General features: G+C 57.0%; 1 protein-coding gene across 1 annotated transcript; it reads right to left on the bottom strand.

The window, feature by feature from the left end:
- Positions 1-9,192: 9,192 nt before the first annotated feature.
- NUAK2 (NUAK family kinase 2) lies at positions 9,193-19,465 on the bottom strand. The gene is made up of 7 exons (XM_065854507.2): positions 19,216-19,465; positions 15,235-15,355; positions 13,680-13,831; positions 12,801-12,866; positions 11,660-11,779; positions 11,224-11,356; positions 9,193-11,144 (listed from the first exon to the last, which is right to left on the bottom strand). Exons 1-7 carry the CDS (start codon positions 19,438-19,440, stop codon positions 10,012-10,014), a joined length of 1,950 nt encoding a protein of 649 aa, XP_065710579.1. The 5' UTR covers positions 19,441-19,465; the 3' UTR covers positions 9,193-10,011.
- Between the last annotated feature and the right edge of the window lie 1,625 nt (positions 19,466-21,090).

The following is a 21,090-nucleotide window of genomic DNA, read 5'->3' as shown; positions in this document are numbered from 1 at the left end:
TCATTTATTTATTTCCCCCTCCTTTGGCTTTGGTTGATTTGATCTCTTCAGGGACACCTGGACTTGCCAGCATCACACCTCTGAGTTTTACAGCCTCTGCACCGTGTCGTGTGTGTGTGTGCGTGTGTGCGGTTTTTAATTTAATTCAAGACTCTCTTTCCATTTGTGAATCAAAGCTGGTAGAGCAGGAGGAGGCAAGCAGCTGCCTTCCCAGCCCTACACAAGAGCACAGCATGCTGTCTGGGATGTTTCTTAAATTATTTCATACATATGTATTTATGTAATATATCTATACACACACATATATATAAAAATATATATATAAAAGTATACACACAGTCAGATCCTCTGGTGCAAGCGGGTGCCACTCCAGTGATTTTGAAAGCCGTGAACTACAGAATCCCAGAATGTCAGGGGTTGAAGGGCCCTGGAAAGCTCATCCAGTGCAATCCCCCCATGGAGCAGGAACACCCAGCTGAGGTTCCACAGGAAGGTGTCCAGGCGGGTTTGAATGTCTGCAGAGAAGGAGACTCCACAGCCTCCCTGGGCAGCCTGGGCCAGGCTCTGACACCCTCACCAGGAACAAGTTGCTTCTCCTCTTTCAGTGGAACCTCTTGTGTTCCAGTTTGCACCCATTGCCCCTTGTCCTACCACTGGTTGTCACCGAGAAGAGCCTGGCTCCATCCTCCTGACACTGCCCCTTTAGATATCTGTAAACATGAACGAGTCCCCCCTCAGTCTCCTCTTCTCCAGCTCCAGAGCCCCAGCTCCCTCAGCCTTTCCTCACACGGGAGATGCTCCACTCCCTTCAGCATCTTGGTGGCTGCGCTGGACTCTCTCCAGCAGTTCCCTGTCCTTCTGGAGCTGAGGGGCCACAACTGGACACAATATTCCAGGGGTGGTCTCCCCAGGGCAGAGCAGAGGGGCAGGAGAACCTCTCTGACCTACTGACCCCCCCTTCTAACCCACCCCAGGTACCATTGGCCTTCCTGGCCACAAGGGCCCAGTGCTGGCCACCAGGGCACATCTTCTGATCACACCCCCAAAAAACTTTGTGTGAGCAAGGTGGGCTTGCCCCGAGCTGCACTGATTTTGGGGCACAGGGCTAGGAAAACTCACCCCATCCTCAGGTTCCACAGAGCACAGGCTGTATCAGCACCTTCTGCACTAAATACCTACAACAACAAAGCAGCAAGTGATTCAGTTTCAAAGCCTGAGCTCCCTCATCCAGCTCTGAGCCCAGACCCTGAGAGCCTGGGGGGAAGCTGCCCCAGGGGCTGCAAGCCCAGGGCTGCAGGTAGGAGAGGGGAAAACCCTCGTTTCTTGCCGGTCTCAGAGCCGCGGCCACAGGGGGGCCCCACCTCCCTACATGCATTATAGAGACAGGGTGGGTGGGGTTCTGCAATCTAATTAGCGCTTTAAGCTAATTAGCTCTTTAACCCCTTGATGCCTGGGGAGAGCGGCTTGGGGGAATGCTGGTGACCCTGAGCTGGTGGGAAATGGGGGTTTCTGCGGGAAACAGCAAGCACCTGGGCTCAGGCACCGAAGAAGGTGGGTGTCACAGCTCAGCACCAGCCACCATAGAATCATAGAACCATTTCAGTTGGAAGAGACCCTCAGGATCATCAAGTCCAACTGTAACCTCACTCTGGCACTAACCCATGGCCCTAAGAACCTTGTCTAAATGCATTTTAAACATCCTCAGGGACGGTGACTCCAGCACTGCCCTGGGCAGCCTGTTCCAATGCCCCACAGCCCTTTGGGGAAGAAATTGTTCCCCAGATCCAACCTCAACCTCCCCTGGTGCAACTTGAGGCCGTTTCCTCTGCTCCTGGCGCTTGTTCCTGGGGAGCAGAGCCCGACCCCCCCTGGTTCCAAGCTCCTTTCAGGCAGTTCAGAGATCAGAAGGTCTCCCCTCAGCTCCTGTTCTCCAGCTGAACCCCCCAGCTCCCTCAGCTGCTCCCATCACACTTGTGCTCCAGCCCCTCACCAGCTCCGTCACCTCCTCTCTACTCTCTTTAGTACATCGCAGTGTCCTCTGCAAGGTGGAGAAGGTGTTGGGATGGGAACATGAGCTCTGCCACCTCCCCTTGCTCAGGAAAGCTCTGCCACACTCAACTCCCGGCAGCAGGGATGGGGCTGCAGAGGAAGCAACCTGGGACATTTTAGGGCATTCACATCAAAATGTTCGTGTCCTGGCACCGGCCTGCTTGGCAGCGGCTGAAGGAGGCCCCAGTGCTGGGGCAGTGAGCGGAGCTCTGGGTGACTGCTATCCCAGCAGGAGTTTTGGACCTGTGGTAGCTCCTGTCCCCAATTCCCCTCAATCCCGAGCCGGTGGGCTGGGTCATGCCAGAGCAGCATCCCCCTGCCCCTCCAGCATACAGCACCCTCCCGCTCCCCAGGCCAGGCACCCGGCTGAGCCCCCCTCTCGTATCTTCCCATGGCTGGCAAGGGGGGTGCAGGAGCCTGAAAATCCCTCCCAGGGAGATGCCGGTGACACTTGTCGCAGGGACAATCCCCCCATGGCATGTGCAGCCGGGGGCTCCATGAGGACTCGCATTCTCCCAGCGGGCACTGGCACAGCAGGGCCGGGGGGGCTCATAACGGCCCCCTTTGTGTGGGTGGCAGGAGGAGAGGTGAAGCTTTGACGTCAGCCCGGGAGGAATTCCTTAATGCCATTCAGGCCTCCCTCACCCGCATCGCTAATTGCATTTTATGTAATAGCTGCAGCTGGGCTCCCAGTCCGCTATTGAGAGTGGGATAAGACAGAGTGACGGGGGCGGCGGGGGCCCGGGCAGCACTGGTGCTGCGAGACATGTCCAGCTGGTGCCACTGGGCATGGGGACATTGTGGCCCTGCATGCAGGGTCCCCAAGGCTTGGTCACTCTTTCCCCAGTGTGGGGAGCAGCTCACACCCCCTGTGAGACCCAATACGGGGGGGTGGCGTGGATACTTCATGTGCATGATCTCCTGTCACCGCAGCGAGCTTGGAAGAAGTAATCATAATAAATCGGTTTGGTATCTAAGGGGTAATTGCATTTAATGGAGATGAATGAGGCAGCGATTTATCTCACTAGCGTTACACCGTCGCGTTTGCAGCTGCACGAGCCTTGGGTGATAAAATAATGTATTTGCTGCCCTCTGCTCTGCCGGTGATCTCCCAAAATAGTCCCTCAGCATCCCCACGGCTCTGGGGACCTCCCTGTGTGTCCGAGGAACGGAGCACTAAGAGCTGGAGGCTGCTCCCTTGTGCAGGGACCTGGAGGTGCTCAGCACCTTTTTAGGGTGCTGCTGACATCGTCTCACCCCCGGTTTGCCCCCACTCACCCCGCTGCAAACCCAGAGAGACCCTCACCCTGGCACCCGCAGACCCAAGCGCATCAGGGAGAGACATTTTTCCCAAGGAGGAGGAGGAAAGGGGCCTGGAGGGGATGTTGGCAATCATCAATGGGAAAGACGGCGGGGACCCCAGACGTTCCCTCCCCCCTGCCGGCGTGGCCAAGCTTAGGCCGTAAAAAGAAAGACCTGGTACCAAGGATAACATGCTTCACATTCCTGCGCTGTCTCCGGGGGAATTTCGGCTGATCTACATGAAAAATACGCACTGCCCCCGAGGTCAAAGTGTCTGGAGGAAAAATTTCCGAGCGGAAAAGCTTAAAGTGGCGCAGAGCTGCAGCTGGGGCCGGATCCAGGGCACTCGGGTGTCACCTGGCATGAGCAGCCGTGCCCAGTGCCTGTGTCACCGCAGCTGGTGCCAGTGCCACCATGGCCCTCCCCAGGGCACAGCAGGGTGGAGGATGCTGCTGCCAACCCCGTGCACCGATGCTCAGGCACAAGTGAACATCAGCACCCTGAGCTCAAATGAATCCAACAGCCCATGGCTCAGGGAGAGCAGGGGAAAAACCTGACGTTACCCCCTGAACCATGTGGAGCGGAGCCCCAGCAGATCTGGCTCCTGCTATTCTCATGGCCAATCTAATAATTTAATTGCACGTTTAAAAATAAATACTCGTCTGGGGTTGGGGGAAAGAAAGGCTAACAGAAGAAAATGAAGAGGAATTTAATTAAGGGCAGTGCTGGGAATGTCTCTTACCGCAATAGAGATAAGGAGGATCAATTGCTCCTTCCTAGGATCAAAGCGAAGGGCTGGAGGGGGGAAGCAGGGCTGTCGCTGGCTACAAAGCACAGGGGAGGGAGGGGAAGGCAGGGAGAGAAAAGCACACAAGAGAAACCAGGAGAAAGACAACTAGATAAGATTAGGAAAAATAATGCTGCTGGACTGATCATAGCATGAAGGAGGCTGAGGGGGCTGTGCTGCCCATCACCCCCAGCTGCCTCCTGCCCAGCAAGGGAAGGGGCAAAGGGATGGCACCGTCTCTCCCCTTTAAACTGCTTTGTCTAAAGGTACCGACCCAGCCAAGCACCTGCTGGGCACTCTCAGCTGAGACCCAGCGGTTGTGCCCAGGGCTGGGCGAGGATCCATGCGCACCTCCCAAGATAAATCAGATTAAAAGTTCGGTGCCCCAAGTCAAAGCAGCAAATAGCCAAAGGCTCAGGGTCCTGCAACCTGCTCCGGACACCCCGACAGGTCCGTGATGGCTCTGCCATCCCTGCCCCGTTGCCCATGGGCTGGTGCCCTCCCCTCTGCCAAGGGCATTTCTGCACCAGCTGGGCAGCTCCATCCCCAGCCCAGCACCGGGAGGGAGCTCGTCCTGTGTCTCACACGGGAAGGGAGCCCGGGACTGCTGGGACCTGCAGGGAAGGGTGATTTTCCCAGCGTATCTGGTTGCCTGTGAAGGTTAAGAAGCACCCAGACGGGTTTCTAGAAAGGGCTGGACCTGGCGGGTCCCAAATTCGGAAGGTTGGTACCCAGCCAACCAAGGCAATCCTGACAATCCAGTGAGGCAACACTTTGCATCTTTAGTCACGCGGTGACTCGGGTTTCTTCAGGTGTCAAACGAGAATGCCAATCCCCATCTAGTTGCCAGCAGGCCTGCTTCTTGCTCATGGTGTTTGCATAGATTGGGACATCACCGCATGATGTCAGGAGCAGGTTTGCATCCCAGCTGGGAACTGCGAGCAGCGCTGAGTCCTGATCCCCCCCCAGCCGCTGCCTGCGGAAAAATGGGCTCCTCTCTTCCCTCACCTGCTTTTGCAAGAAGCCGAGCCCGTACCCAGAGAAAGCGGTTCAGCCGGCTCTGGCGGGGAGGGCCGAGCTGGCAGCCTGGCAAGCAGACAGCATCTGGGTGTGCCATGGCCCCACGGAGCCCGCTGGCAGCCCGGGGCGCAGGGGACGGGACACCCGGGCGGTCGAGCCAGCACGGCTGGTTCACCGTGTCTCCGTGGGAGCTCTGCCAGCTTTGTGCCTCCCGTGCCTGCTTTGCACGTATATGAAGCACTCAAGGAGCGTGGGGGGGTTTATTGGCATATGGCAACTGGCCATGCAGCCGTGTGGGCTCGGGAAGGGATGGGTTGATCTGGGAGGGATGCTTGGGTTGTCTGGTGGGAGCGTTTGTGGGTCCCACAATGCGAGTTGAGGAGCGGTTGAGGGAACTGGGGGGCTCAGCCTGGAGAACAGGAGCTGAGGGGAGACCTTCTGATCTCTGAACTGCCTGAAAGGAGCTTGGAGCATGGAGGGGGTTGGGTTGGTCTCTTCTCCCAAGGAACAAATGATAGGACAAGAGGAAATGGCCTCAAGTTGCACCAGGGGAGGTTTAGATTGGATATTAGGAAAAAATTCTTCCTGGAAAGGGCTGTGGGGCGTTGGAACAGGCTGCCCAGGGCAGTGCTGGAGTCACCATCCCTGGAGGGGTTTAAAAGGCGTTTAGACGAGGTTCTCAGGGACATGGGTTAGTGCTAGAGTTGGGTTATGGTTGGACTTAATCCTGAGGGTCTCTTCCAGCTGAAATGATTCTATGATTGTGGCGCTCATATCCCAGCAGCTCCCACAGGCACAATGGGCTGGACGGCCCTGCAGGTGACAGGCAGGACAGGGGATGGCTGGACAGTCCCCTGGCTGCAAATTCCCCCTGATCCCCTCTGCCCCGTCCTACTGATGGGCTGGAGACATGGGCAGAGCCATCCTGCTCGGAAACCCCATGGGCTCTGTCCTCCAGCAGAGACCCGAGCAGCTTCGGGAGGGCACTGGGGCTTCAGGGTGGTCACCAGCACTCAGTTATCTGTGTCCCAGTGGGGTCTGGGGTCACATTTTTAAGTCTCAGGCTCAGATGTGATGCAGCTATTCCTTGTGCTCCAGGGAAACAGGATCAAAGTTTCCGGATGCCGCTTCCTCCCTTTTTTCGGCTGCTCCAGGCTGTAGCAAAGTGCCATTGAAGACAGGAGGACTTTCATGTGGGGATTTCTCTCCTTCAGATCTTCAAAGAATTCCAGCAATCAAACAGGTAGTAGTGGAAAAAAAAGCGCCCCACTTTGAAAGCATCTCATGCAAAAGAAACATCTAAACTTTGTTGTGTTAATTGTTCTCGCACTCAAAGTTATGACAAAATGCCTTAGAAATATTGTTGGCTCTGGGCCCACGGCGTGTCACACAGACACAAAAATGTTCAAGCGGCAAAGCTGAGGAAAATGAATGAAAAAACAACTACAGGAGATTTCTATAGGAAGGAACGGTGGTGTGGCTGTCACGGCCATCAGAGAGATGGCAGCTGGGCAGATGGTCAATAGCAAAACCCCAGAGAACCTGCGGCATCCACCCCCTTTTCCTTGAGCCGCTCCGTGCCCTGGGCATCGTTAGGAGCTGATCGCTAACGAGATCAGACTGCAGTCCTGCCACCGTCTCCTTTCCGTCGATATGAGAACAGATCTTGCGAGCGCCAGCGAGATGCCAGCTGCACCTGCGCTGCCTGCAGCCACTTTCCCAACAGTTCTGTGCAAAAGGCTTTGCTGCCAGCCTTCCCTGGGGTCACAGGTGTCCCCCCCCGGGAAGGCACATGTCTCCCTTCCCATGCTGCGTCCCCACCACTCTGATCCCCAAATATGGGCTCAGTGCATCCGGGCACCACGGCACAAGCCTGGACAGGAGTGGGGTGCTGCAGGGTGCTGCAGGGTGCTGCAGGGTGACTCAGGGCTCCGGCAGCTCCTCGGGGCCAGGGGAGCGCCCACAGTTCCCCTCTGCCGGGAAACCCAGCCAGGCGCGGCAGGACCTGCAGGAGCGGTGATGGAGCCAGCTCACCCCCGCCCCAGCCACAAAATAGCCTCTTCTCCCCTTTTTCTGTGTGCTGGGGCTGCTGGTGGATGTTGCACGGGGCTGTGGCTCCCAAAACAGCCCCCGATGAGCAGGGTGATGGGGCTGTGGCTCCCAAAACAGCCCCCAATGAGCAGGGTGATGGGGCTGGGCTGGTGCATGAGGCAGCACACCTGGGGTGCAAGTGACACCCCCACACCTGAAAAATCCCTGGAAATGCCCCATTTTCATGCCTGAAAATCCCCACACCTGCCCTTTGGCAACATCAGTCCCTGAGGTGCAGCCCATGGGGATACACCAGTAGCTCCCAATAAGAAACCAGCACTCCAAGGACAGGCAGGGGTGTCCAGGCTGCCCCCCAGGTGCTTGCTGCAGGTTGGCTTCACCCCATAACCATTTGGGACAGAGACAAGGGAAGCTTGTGTCGATCGGTATAAATCCATAGGGATTGTGCTTCAAGCACTCCAGCATCACCTCATCATCCGGGACAATTTATTTTGTGGTGTTTCTCCCCTTTTCTCTCCCCCTCAAGCCAGTCTGGCAGGAGCACAGCTCCATCCCCACATGCCGAGGTGGTGCTGCCCGTGCTGGCAGCAAATGCAGGAGGTTGGCTGAAGCCACCCCCAAAAACTGGCATTTTCTCAGCAAAATGCGGCTGAGGTCATTTGCACCCGATTCAAACACCCACGGGGGGACAGGGCGGGGGCTGCGCTAAGCTGCTCCCGGGAGTTCGGGAGGCAGGAGGGAAGGGGAGGGTTTGTGAATCCTTGGGATGAAAGGGCTGAATAAAAGAGCCGTTAATAATAGTCGAGGGCTGAAAGGGGGGCTCAGAGGCAGCGGAAATCAGGGCTGAGATGAAAGGAACGTCTCCAAGGGCTGGCGGGGGAATTCAGGGAGGGGAGCACCCGCAGGGTCCCCTCCCACCCACCCTGGGGTGCCTTGGGGCTGAGGCTGCCTCCTTCACCCTCCATCCGGCCCTGGGAGCCTCCCACTGCATGTCAGAGAATCATAGAATAATAGAATCATAGAATAATAGAATCCCAGGTTGGAAAGGACCCCATGGATCATCTGGCCCAACCTTTCTTGGCAAAAGCTCAGTCCAGACAAGTGAGATCTCACCCTTGCCCATCGCTGCAGCCCAGGACAGGGTGGGCAGGGGCTCCACTTGCTGCCACAAGCCAGGGCTGGGCTGCACCCACCAAGACTCCTAAACCAGCACAAACAGTAACCAGGACACACGTAACTCACCCTCATGCGGTGCCCACAGCTCAGCCCACCTCTAAAGCCACTCCGCAATAATGTTTTCCTGCAAATCATTAACAAAACAGGACCACAGCACCCCAGGATGCTCCAGAAACCAAACCCTCAGGTCCTTTCCAAAAAGGAGACTCTGTCCCTTGGTGGCCGTTAAAAACTCAGCCCAATCTGACCTCCACCTTGGGATGCTCCATGCCCTGCACCCATGGGTGCTGCAGCCCCCAGCTCACCCCATCCTGCCTTGGCAGCCCACAGGGCACCAGAACTTTGCCCTGGCTAAGCTGGATGCCCTTGGAGCAGCTTTAAGCACTCCGGTGTTTCTTAATGGTGCAGGAAGCACGTGGGGAATGCGCGGCAGGGGGCCAAGCATGTGTGTGTCCCCCCCGTGGCTTCAGCCCGGTGTGACAAGGGGCAGCATTCCTGCGGGGTGGAGGACACCCAAAACGGCTCCTATTAACCCAACTGGAAACAGGAAATCGTTACAGCGCTTCGTAGAGCAATAAAGCTGGTTTCAGTGCCACAGCAGATGTTACAAGCCACAGAAGCTGTGTCTGGAGCCAACTCATGTTCACCTGCACCGGAGCAAGAGCCAGCACCATGCAAAGCCCTGTTCCCATGGGAACCAGCAGCCACCGGTGCAGGATGGAGAGCTGGAGCCAGCAGCCCCCCACCAAAATTCCCTGTTCCCCCCAAGCTGCATAGGAACAGCAATCAAGAGAACAACTCACATCTACCGTTTGCTTCTCATTTAATGGTTTTCTCAAGACCACTTTGGAGGAAGCAGGAGAAAACACACACACCCTGGAGAAGGGCAAGGGCCAGCAAACACACAGCAATAGTGCAACGGAGCTTTGAGCGCGGCACAGGAGGCAAGGGCACAAACACTTCACCCCCTCCAAGCCGGGGGCCAGTACGGAGCCAGACACAGCCCGTGCTGCTGAACTTTTACATCAAGTTGGACAAAGGCAATAAATAAAGAAGCAGCGCCTCACCAAAGGCACTTTTTTTTTTACTCCTTTCAACATTAAAAAGTTGGCATCAGAGCATCTTCTCAGAGTGGGGTTTTGGTCAGATCCAGTTGGGTTTGTCAGTGCAGGAGAGGGAAGGGCTGGGGTTGGGCTGGTTGGACCCCATTGCCAGCACCTCCCCGCCGCTGCTCCATCTCCAGCTGTGTTGAGGTATATCACCCGCCCCATCCGTTACCTTGTGCAGCCAAAATCAGTGCAAAGAAAAACAAAAATCCCCCCAAGCCCTTGTTTTCCCCCTCCCCCCAATGAGATGAGCCTGTTTGTGAGGGGTGACAGCAGCAAGGAGCCCCCGGGACCCCCCGCCCTTCCACAGGGGTGGTGGCTGGATGATTTTGGTCCATTTAATGTCCTGGTTTTGGGGTGTCCCCTCACCAACACCCCACAGCCACCACGGCTCCCTCCCCGAGGCTGCAGAATAAATAGGTGGGATGTGGCTCAGCCGCTCCAGCAGCCCCGGGGCAGGGGGAGCTCAGCCCCCTCCCCAACACACACCCCCCCGGGGAACCCTGACAAGAGGTGCCCTCAGCTCAGCTTCATGCCGATGGCCAGGGCACACCGGTAGACCTCAGTGACATTGTCACAGCCCGCCAGGGACAAGCTGCTCTCTCCCAGGGGGCTCCGGCAATGGGTCACAGTCCAGCGGCGCAACCTGCGCCCTTCCTCCGCCTCCTCCTCCTCTTCCAGCCGCAGGAGGCTGTCGGCAGAGACGCAGCCCCGCATGCCCCCGCCGCCGGGGGGGACGCGGGTGGGCAGGTCGAGCTGGTCGAAGGACTCTGTGGAGAGGATGCTGTCCTCGCTGACGGCGCTGGCCGGGCGGGCACGGGGCACCTGGGGCAGGGGCACCTCACTGAAGCCCCCAAAACCTGGCCCAGGGGGGCTGTCCGGCCGGGCGCCTCTGGAGGAGAACTTGCCGTTGTGCTTGAGGATGCCTTTCCTGCGGGCAGGGAGGCCCTGGGGACCTTGCTCCGGGGAGGGGGTGTCAGCAAACACACTCCCATCAAGGTCCAAGCTCCCCGCATCCAGGACATCCCCAGACTCGCAGCACTCCAGGGATGAGTAATACCCCGACTCCCTCGTCGGCGGCTTCTTAAGTATTCCCTTCTTGGGCATGGCCACGGGCGCCGCTCTGTCACCTGTGCCACCAGGCAGCATCCCTGAGGACAGGATGCGGGTGAGACCCGCAGCAGCCACCTCATCATCCTCACCCCTCGCCTCTCCCACGGCTGCTGCCAGCGGGGGGCCAGGACCCGGCACCTTCTGCTCGCAGGAGTTTCTCTTCTTCAGGATGCCCTTGGGCCGCTTGAGGATGGACTTAGAAGGGTTCTCCGAGGTCAGGGCCACCTCCTGCAGCGCATGGGAGACGTCGTTCTCCTTCTTGGACTTCTTGAGGGAGCGCTGCCGCTCCACAGTCACACTGGGGATGTGCTGCTTCAAGAAGCATCGCACCTTGGAGCCGTTCTCCAGGAGGGGCCGGGAGGAACGGCGAAGCCACTCTGCCACCGTGGCCAGGGGGGACTCGCTCTCCCGCAGCAGCTCTTGCTCCCCAACAGGCATTTTGTAGCCCCAGTTCACCCACCAGTGCGTGGCGATGTCCTCGATGGTGGCACGGCGCTCGGGGTTCACCATCAGCATCCAGCGGATCAGCCCGCAGGCATCTGAGGAGGAGGAAGGTCAGGCAGGGAAGGGAGCGTGGGATGGGGAGAGGGGATGCGTGGGATGGTGGGGCCTGCTTACCCGACAGCTTGGTGGGCTCCCGGTATTCCCCGCTTGTGATCTGCTTGACCAGAGTCTTGTAGTCGTGGCCATCGAATGGCATCGTGCCATGGACCAGGACGTAGAGGAGAACGCCCAGGGACCAGCTGTCCACCTGCCAGAGGGACAGATGAGCCTGGAGTGGGGGGACAGAGGGACCAGACTGCCCCAAACCCCCTGGTTGGGCAGGACCCCCCACTAGAACCTCCCAGGATGGGGCAGCCCAGCCACCCACATCCCACCACATCCACCCTGCTGACCACGTGGTGCTTGGTCTTAGGGGACCTATTCTGACCCCAGACCACATGGGGAGGGCTCTGTCCACAATGTCCCTCTGGGAAAACACCCGGCACTTCCCCAGGTCCAAGTGAAGAGGCAGCAGGACACCCCACCACACCGGGAGTGAAGGACAACCCACCTCCGGCCCCTTGTACGGCCTTCCGTTGATGATTTCGGGAGATGCATACAGAGGGCTGCCGCAGTACGTCTGCAAAAGTTTGTCTTGCTGGTAAACATTGGACAGGCCAAAGTCCGCAATCTAGGGAGACATTTATGGCTGTTATCAAGCAGCAAAGTTCCCCTTTCCCTCTCGAGCAGCATTGTCACCTGAAACTCTCGAGCTGCAGGTTTGGCTGAAACCAGCGCCACCCTCAGCACCCTGGTGCCCACCCTGGCCCTCGGTGCCTTTGATCTATTCAAGGAAGGGCATCACCCCAGCTTTCCACCCCTGAGGCTGCTCCTGCCCTTCTCCCCCTGCCAAAAAGCTCATCCCAGCCACCACAGCAGCTGCCCCACGGCTCTGCCCCTCCAGCCCCATCACCAGCACGCCAGAATTAGAGGCGGCTGCAAAGATGTGGTTAGAGGGAGAGCCACTGGGCTCTCCTCCAGCTCCTTTGCTGCCACACAAGGCTGCTTCAGTCCCTGTGTGCTCCACCTCGCACACAGCCATTCATTACACTCATTACGCCTGTCACCTCTCAATAAGCAGAAGGTACAGTCCCTGCTCATGAGCTCCCAATTGCAAAATTACCCCTTACAGAGATAAAAGCCCCACAGCCTGTTTATCACCAACCGCACCAATCCCCAGCTGCGGTTGTGCCCTTTCTCCCCAGGCTGCAGCGCTCCCAGCCAGGGCAAAAAGCATCGCTGGGGGCCAGCGGAGCAGGAGCTGCCCCACACCTTGGCTGGCACATACGGGGAGCGGGACTTTCACTGGAAGAGCCATTTCTTATGCAGCTGATTGTGCTTTGACCTCAGAGTTCAGACTTTGCCCTCTTATCAGCAGTCTGATACACAATTATGGCTTCAATAGGCAGCGCTGAGGCTCGGCTGCCGGGCACAGATAGCGGGGCAGGCACAGGCGCCCTCCTGGCTCCTCATGTCCCGGGCAAACAGTGGCACAGGTGATGCCAGCAAATGTTTCCCAGAGCTGCAGGGGACCATGTGGCCTGGGGACACCAGGGTGTCGCAGCCACCCATGGCCCCTCCATGCTGAGCAGCATCCCTGAGACCCCTTTGAGTGACACCCAAAGCACAATCAAGCTCTGCCAGCCCCTCACCTTGATGTTCCCATTTGCATCGAGAAGGATGTTCTCCAGCTTCAGGTCCCTGTGAACGATCCCGTTCTGCAGGAGGGAAGGGAAAGCCGAATTCAGGCCACAGCGTATTTGAGGAAGAGAAAGTCAGGCAGTGTGGGGAGGTCACTGCCGTTCACCGGCACCACGGCACGCAAACACGGCACGGTGACGGCAATCGGGCGAGCAGTAAATAATCCTGGATATATGGGTGAGGACAGGCTGTAAACCACGTCCTGACATGGGCGCTATCAGCTCCCCATGCTGCTCAGGAGCACGAGTAGGGCAGCACCCTGCACCAGCACCCTGCACACAGCAGTGCAGCTGGTGCCAGCACCCACCGGGGCACGGCAGGCACAGCTCCATGCTCTGCCAGGACCTGAAGCTGCTCACCTAATGAGACCCGGCTTTGCTTTGGGTTCAGGGGTTGCCCTGCAACCCAAGACCAAGGCATGACCAGACGTGGCCTTAGAGCATCCTCTGCAGAGACCCACAGGCTCGAGGGTCTTTCCAAGGCAGGCACAGCTTGTCCCATAGCCCCACATAGAGCCCTACAGCTTTACACCCCTTCCAGGGGACAAGATGGGTGACACAGGGCTTGGCTTTTAGCCCTGGGCATCTCCCTGTGGGTGGGTGGGACAGGAGTCAGTAACTACCTGGCAGGGTTAGTCAGCCCCACACTATGGCAGTGAAAAACCAAGGCAAGGACTTTCCAAAAGCTGCTGTGCGTAATCCTGAGGGCTGCCACACCCTTTGATAAGAGGCAGGATTAACCCAACAGCCACCAGCTCCCCTCATCTCCCAGCCCAGGCTGGGCATCCCCATGGGGCACGGGAGGCGGTGGGGAGCGCGGTGCCAACCCACCTTGTGGCAGTAGTAGACGGCAGACACGACCTGCCGGAAGAAGTGCCGTGCCTCCTGCTCCGTCAGCCGCTGCCGCTCGCTGATGTAGTCGTACAGGTCCCCCTTGCTGGCGTACTCCATCACGATGACGATCTTGCTGCTGTTCTCAAACACTGCGCGGAGATGGGAAGCCACAGGGTGTTAGGAGGGATGCTCAGAGGTAAGGGATTTCTAGTTAGCACGTGCCTATTAATGAGCAGGTGGAGCTCAAACAGACTCTAACACACTGCCCAACCCATAGCCTGTGCCCTCAGTCTGGTTTGCAAAACAGAAGGTGCTGGGGTTTCTGCAGGTACCTGCTCTCTGGTCAGACAGGGGACAGCCAGAGCTGCCACCCATGTCTCGCAGTGCCACCAGGGCTGCTGGCCAAGCAGCCTCCGCAGCCACAGAGCACAGGAGAAAGGGCTTTGCTCCACCAGACAGTGTCTAAGACACGTGGTTTTTTGCTAAATAGAGCCCTGCCAAGGGGGAAGGCAATGGAGCTACCGGCTGGCATGGCCGGGTGGCCTTTCTGCGTGTCCCCATTGCTCCCAACAAGGCTCAGGCTCAAGCCAAGAGGCGGAGCATTTTCTTCCTGTTTGCAGAAAGCTACCTCAATATTTTTGAATTCCAACAGCCAGCGTGACTCAGCCCTTGCAAACACTGCGTACGAACTGCCAACCCACTTGCTTTTGTTTAAAGGACAAAAGGACTCTGGGTACCTCACGTACGCTGGCGAGGTGGCCACAACGCCGGCACCAGCCATGGCGCGATGAGCCCCGGCAGAGCCAGCCCTGAGGAGCACGGGCCATGCTGGGCTTGCAGCAAAGGGACTCAGTGTTTAAGCAAAGCCTGACCCAGCTGGAGATGTGCTCCAAGTCTGATTGCAGCTAGAACCTGAGAGACCCCCTCACCCGCTGCTGGTGTTGCCCTGACACCCAGGCCGTAAAGCCGAGCCCAGCAGCACCAGCTCTCCCAGCTCTTCACGGTTTGGTTTTCCTACGCCCCAGGGGAGGGAAGGAGAAGGATTCTGGTACCCAAATGAGGTCCTGCCTCAGGCTGAGAGCAGAGCCGCAGAGATTCCCACCGCTCCGGTTCCCTGAGCATGCATTTCCCATGGCTGGGACGAGCATCTAGCACAACCGGAGCCACGTGGGGCATCATGGGGAACCCTGGCCACCAGCTGCCCCCACAGCACAGCCTCTCATCAACAGCAGCACCAAGGCTTCCAGCCTCTAAAGGCCACAGAAACTTTTGGAGCCAGCTTTCCTCTCTGGGCAGGAGGGGCTGGGAAGCAGCTATTTCTGGAGCAGTATTTCCCCTCGCCGCTGCTCCGCATGCGGGTGGGGAAACCACAGCCCGGCAGCATCTGCTCTGCCTGCGCTGCTGAGTCACCAGCAAACGGCTTCTGCTCCGAATGAACAGAGAGAAGAGCAGCGAGAGCCAACTGTGCTGCTGCAGAGCCAGCCCTGGTCCCCAGCCCCACGGGGGATGCTCCGCTCAGGGATGCTGCTGGAGAGGGGAGAGGAGGGCTCACCTTCGTGCACAGCGATGATGTGAGGGTGGTTGAGGGAGGACATGATCTCAATCTCTCTCCGAATGTGGACAAGGTCCTGCTCATCCTTGATTTTGTCTTTCCGGATTGACTTAATCGCCACCTGCGGATGAACAAACACGCATAGGGTTGTTTGGGTGCATCACAGCTTCCCAAAGCCTTTTGCAGAGCAACCCCGATAAAAGTGAACTTCATCAGTGAGGTTTTCATCATTTCCAAGCCTTGTTGCTGTATAAAAGGGAGAAGCCCCCCCGGTCTCCCCCAACAAGGGAAACTTGCTGCCAGCTCCTACCAGAGGAGCCCCCCAAGCCTCCTCCCACAGGTAGCACAGCCCAGCTCCTCATTGATGTGCCGTGCATTACGGGAATCGCGTCCCAGGCTACAGTCACCGCTGGACCGCAGCCAGCCAGAGGAATGTGACCTGCACACATGACTTGGAAGATAACAACAACAACATCTTCTTGGGGTCATGGAAACAAAAAATACAATAAAACAAACGGGTTTCATTTTCCTTCGCAAATACTTATTTCGAGGAGCTGATTACATATAGGTAAGGGAAAGTTTGGTATTACAGAGCAGATCCCACCTAGACATGGGACCGGGAGACCCAGCGAGCCGCTTTCCCAGCTTTCACTTGGGTTTTCATGTTCCCCTTCTACAAGGAAATTGAAAGGGGAGGAGAAAGAAGAGTAAGGGCTGGAGAATAGATGCCTTCTAATCCTCTTTCAAAGGGGCTGGGGAGAGACAATGTGCTCCTAGGGTTGAATTTACAACTGAATCCAGCAGAACCTCTTTTTTTGTATCGGACAAGAATGCGGAACAGCATTAATCCCATGGAGGGACCCCCACACTCCACACCCGTCTCCCAGCAACGGGGAGAGGGGCCACGGACACCCCCCCCAGCAGAAGCATCGCGCCCGCACCGGGGCTTGGGGCACCCAAGCCGAATGGACTCTGGTCAAGAGAAGTTCAATAACCCAGGCCCAAGTTTCCGTACCAAGCAATACTGAAGGCACCTAATAGCTTCTCGAAAGTCAGGTATTCTTTTCCCTGACCCTTGTGCTAGGTTCACAGGTTAAAGTTTAACGATGTTTTTTTTCTCTGGCCCCTGATTACCTGACCCCCGTTAGAATGCAGGCAAAGCCTTTATGCAGCCAGCCAGCCTGCTCCTGCCCTCCCAAATCCCTGTTGACTCGCTCTGTTCATCTCCCCCCTAAAGCTCAACTTTCAACCCAACAGCCTCGGCATTTTGGGGGGCATGCAGCACATTCGCTTGCTCACCAAGATGCTCGTGCACACCCAGTGCTGAGCAGGGGCTCGGTGCAAGATCCGCTGTCCATAAAAACAGCGAGTGTCTCCAGGCTGCCAGCACGGGAAGCTGTAGGAGATGCCACTGGCTGTATTTAATGAGCCCGGCAGTTAGTGACCTCCAGGGCAGATGCAATCAGGGCTGCAGCAGGTTTAGGGTGCTGGGACAGCCCCAGGCTCTCCTTGCTGAGTGCTGCCCGCAGGCAGGGTCTATGTAGCGGTTGGGAAACGCACAGCAAGGATCTGGCACTGGAGGGTCCACATCTCAACCCACAGAGCTCGAACCGTGGGGTTGGGATTAGTTATCCATCTGCCAGAGAGGTTAATCCCTTGGCCAGCCCATCCTTCCCCAGGGGTGCAGCTTTGTTCCAAAACGTCCCCTCCCTAACAGGGCTGACAGCAGAGGAGCTGCCATCGAGACAGAAAAGGCTGTGCCCGACCACCCCGGAGATGGGGACCAGCAGCTTTGGGGACAGACACTGTCACAGCCTCCACCATCAGTGCTCAGAGAAGAATCTCCTGTAGGAAACAGCCCTGAGAAGTTCTGCTGCAGGAGCGTAGAGAACTCGAGAGTACTTTCCAAGTCAAAAAGGCTTTTAATTAAAAGCTTTTTGGGGGCAGAACAGGTATTTTCAGCAGCTGCTGAAAGATGCATTAAGCTACAACCCCAGGCAGCACTTCAGAAGTTGTTCCAGGTTGCAAGTGCAGCATTTCATGCTCCATGAAATATGGATCACAACCCACTAGGGAAGAGACTGGGGTTTGCCCCTTACTTGAGATCAAAAGAGGCTTTGCTGTTTTGGAATATTCCAGGTGCTGCCTTCCCCTTGACACCACACAAACCCACAAATAGGTCTCTGACACTGCAATTGAGTCCCACAGGAGGCTCCTCTTTCTACTTGACTTGGCTGCAGGCCAGCGCTGGGGAACCAGGCTGGGAGAAACACCAGGCTGCAAGGAAAAAAGGCCAAGTGCTGCCATGCAAACAGGTGCAGGAGCCAGTTCGCACCACCATTGCACACATCACTGCATCTTCAAACCAAAAGACACAGGGAACAAGAAAAGGAAACAAAAAAGAGCCAGCAAATCCCTTCCCACCTGCTTGATATTTCACAGACAACTATTTTCCAAGGGATGGTAAGTATCCACCAGAAGGCATGAGCATTATATCACCTAAAGGATTTCTAACTAGAAAACAAGTTTTTAAGACAAAGAATCTTCATGGAAGCCCCCAAAACCCTTTAGCTATGGGAGCCTGCTCTTTCCTGCAATCGACCAACTCATTAGACACACCTTGCTCTGAGCCAATTCCAGGTAAGCTGGTTAAAATTCGGAGGCAAAAGGAAAGCTAGGCAGTAGAACAAGAAGGTTCAATATTCAGTGCATCTGATAGAGACGGTTTCTGATTAGCCAGAGGCAAAAACCACGCATGGAGCAGCTCCAGCCGGTAACGTGGGATCGGAGCCCACGAGGGGTGCCCGGCGGAGGCAGCAGCACCTGCTCGCACCTCCGTGTTTAGGAAGTGAAAGCCACTTAGAGAAGGAGCAAATAACAACCCAGCTCAGGATAAGCTTGAAGATTAAACAGGTCCGGAAACGCTGAGTGCTACAAGAAAGAATTTGTGGGAAGGAGAGATTTGTGGTTAAGCCTCCAGTTCCTACACGACCAGCTAGTTGAGGTACTAGGTAGTCAAGCCTTTGACTATCTCCAGCATTTATTGAAGAGTCATTGTCCTGTGTATTTAATTTGCATTATAATGGAGTAAAGCTGCTAGACAAATGAGTTGCTGTCCTAAGGGGCTTCCACAGACGGGTGAGTTTTCTGGCAGTTCAGAGATTCCCTGCACAAGCTTTGTTAGGTGCCGGCAGGGAAAGCCAAGTCTTCTCGCCCATCCTGAGGGGAGGGATCCTTCTAGGTCTGTGGGTAGGAGCTGCATTTCAAGGCTCTGATTATGCAGCAAAACAGCAGCTCCTTCAGAATCTGATGGGCTAATGGAAATGCCAGATCTGACTTCATTAAGAGCTGTCGCATTACACAAGAAAACCGCTCAGATTTACGGCTGTTTTCCTTGACCTTAAGTGATCCAACCTCTCAACCCGCTCTTCTGAGCAGCCCTCAGAGCCTTGCTGGGCCACGCAGGTGGACTCACATCACTCATGGGGGTGGGTGTGCAAGTGCTTTTTGGGGGTCCCGTTCTGCACCACAGGCATTGATTAAGTCACGATTCCAATCAGACAGGGCTCAGAGGGGTCTGGCTTTGCTGGTGTTGCCTCCTGCCACTGCCAAAAGGCAAAACCAGCCAGGAACCATGGCAAGAGGAAGGGAAAAATCCTTGAGACTCAAGTGCAATATTTGCTTTTGACTGCCGGATATCTGTGGGCTCCTTTCACCAGGAAGCCTGACACGGTCAAGTGGGCGAGAGGAGCTGCAAACAGCCCCCGGGGAGGGGGTGCGAGGTCCCTCCGGGGTGTCCCCGCCAGCGACATCGGCCTGGGGACGGCGGCACCGCAGCCGGGAGCGGGGCCGGCCGGGGGCTGCACCTCCCCAGTTACCGGCTGGGAACGCACCGCAGCCGAGCTGCTCAGAGCAAGAGGATGCTCAGAAACCCCGCACCGGCTCCCGGTGAGGATGCACCGGCGATGGAGGAACCCTTACCAGTTTCCCGGAGCGCTCCCGGGCTTTCTTCACCTTCCCGTAGGTGCCTTTCCCCAGCGTCTCCAGGAATTCGTAGCGGTGCTTGAGGTTGTGCTTGTGGTGGTGCCGCTTCACCGCCTGTTTTTTCATCAGCGGCCGCGGAGACTTAATGAGCCCCTCGGCCAGCGCTCCCCCCGGCCCCGCCGCCCGCTCCATGTTCCGCTCCGGCCCCGCCGCCCGCTCCATGTTCTGCTCCGGCCGCGCTCCCGGCTCCGCCACCTCCCGGTACAGCCCGACCCGGCCCGGCCGCTAAATGCGGCGGCCCCGCCGGCCGCGCCCCCCCGCGCCCATTGGCCGCCCGGCGGCGACGGCCCCGCCCGGGAGCCGGTAGAGAACGGGGCGGGGGGAGCCGGGCTGCGGGGAGACCCCACGGGCGGGGGGTGCAAATTGGGGAACCCACGGGCCTAGGAGATTCGAATGGGAGAGCGGGGATCAAGGGGACGCGCGGATGTGGGTGCAGGGGGGGCACCCACAATCTGGGTGCAAAGGAGGACCCGCCCCCTCCACCTCCTTTCCCAGAGAAGCAGGGCGCAAAGTGGGGGGGACACAAGGGGTGTAAAGCGGTGTCCGGTGGACTGGGGTGGGGGGTTGAGGACTCTTGCCAGAAGATGATGCAGGGAGACACTCGCACCCAAGAGGCTGGGAGGTGACCGAGTGCACCCGCCACAGGACCAGAGCGCTGGGAGGATGCTGAGCAAAGCACCCGGGGGGTCTGACAGCAGGAAAGATGCAGGGACAGGGGGACACAGACATACAGCCAGCTAAGACACACACAGACACATGGTGTGCTGCAAGGAGCCACAACGCACCCGGGACTCTCTGAATAAAAACAAATCCATATTGAGGGCAAAATCAGAGAGGCCTGAGCAGCACAACCATCACCACAGGACGATGCTTTGCCCTCCTGGGTGCAGGACCTGGGGGAGCAGCGTGTTACATGAGCAGAGCTGGGGGGAAACGTCTGCTGGCTGCTCAGGCACTCCCACGCAACCGCTTTTTACGGACATTTCTGGTTAACTCCGCGGCACCTTCCCGTGTGGTCTTTTTTGCACCCTGTGGTAAATCTTTGTTTTGAGATATTAAAAGAATGCGATTCTTTCCCAAAGCAGCCAAAACAAAAGCTCTTGCCCAGCTCTGGCATGTGTGAGGACACACCGTATTGATTGAAGAAAGCGATAACTGCGGCATTACTCATCCCCGCGCTCAGACCTGGATTTTCCCAGCACTTCCAGCAGCTCAGGGCAGGGTGAGGCAGAGCGGGGGCTCACGAGGGATGAGCTAATCCTGCACCGGCCCCTCTCTGTGCGCTTTGCGTCCCCGAGCATAGAGGTGACATAGGATGGAGCTGTGCAATGGCCCGGGGTACCATGGCCACACCAGAGCGTGCCAGGATGAGACCCAGGCAGGTGTCACAGTCCCCTGGCTGGGTTTGCGATTTGAGTAGAAGAAAATGGAGATTAGAAATGACCTGTTGGCGTTTGCCTCGCAGTGTGGGTGGAACGACAGGCGCCAAACCCTGCTCACCCATGGCTGTCTTATTAGGGTCCTTGGAGTTTTAGGAGCTGGGTTGCTATTGCCATTTTCTAATCACAGAATCTCACAATGTCAGGGATTGGAAGGGACCTCGAAAGCTCATCCAGTCCAATCCCCCCACCGGAGCAGGAACACCCAGATCACTACAATCAGCTAAAACCACTGATAATTTTGGGAGATACCCATGCCCCTTTCTAGTATACTAAAAGTTATTTTTCTGAGGTATACAAACAGCAAATTTATACCTATTTCGTTGCATAATAGTTCCAAATTGGTAGCTTTTAATGGATGATAAATCCTGTA

The sequence above is a fragment of the Patagioenas fasciata genome, chromosome 21 (assembly GCF_037038585.1).
Source record: "Patagioenas fasciata isolate bPatFas1 chromosome 21, bPatFas1.hap1, whole genome shotgun sequence".
In the NCBI taxonomy this organism is placed as follows: Eukaryota; Metazoa; Chordata; class Aves; order Columbiformes; family Columbidae; genus Patagioenas; species Patagioenas fasciata.
The sequence above is the reverse complement of the archived record's forward strand: the minus strand, read 5'-3'. Positions and strand labels throughout refer to the sequence as shown.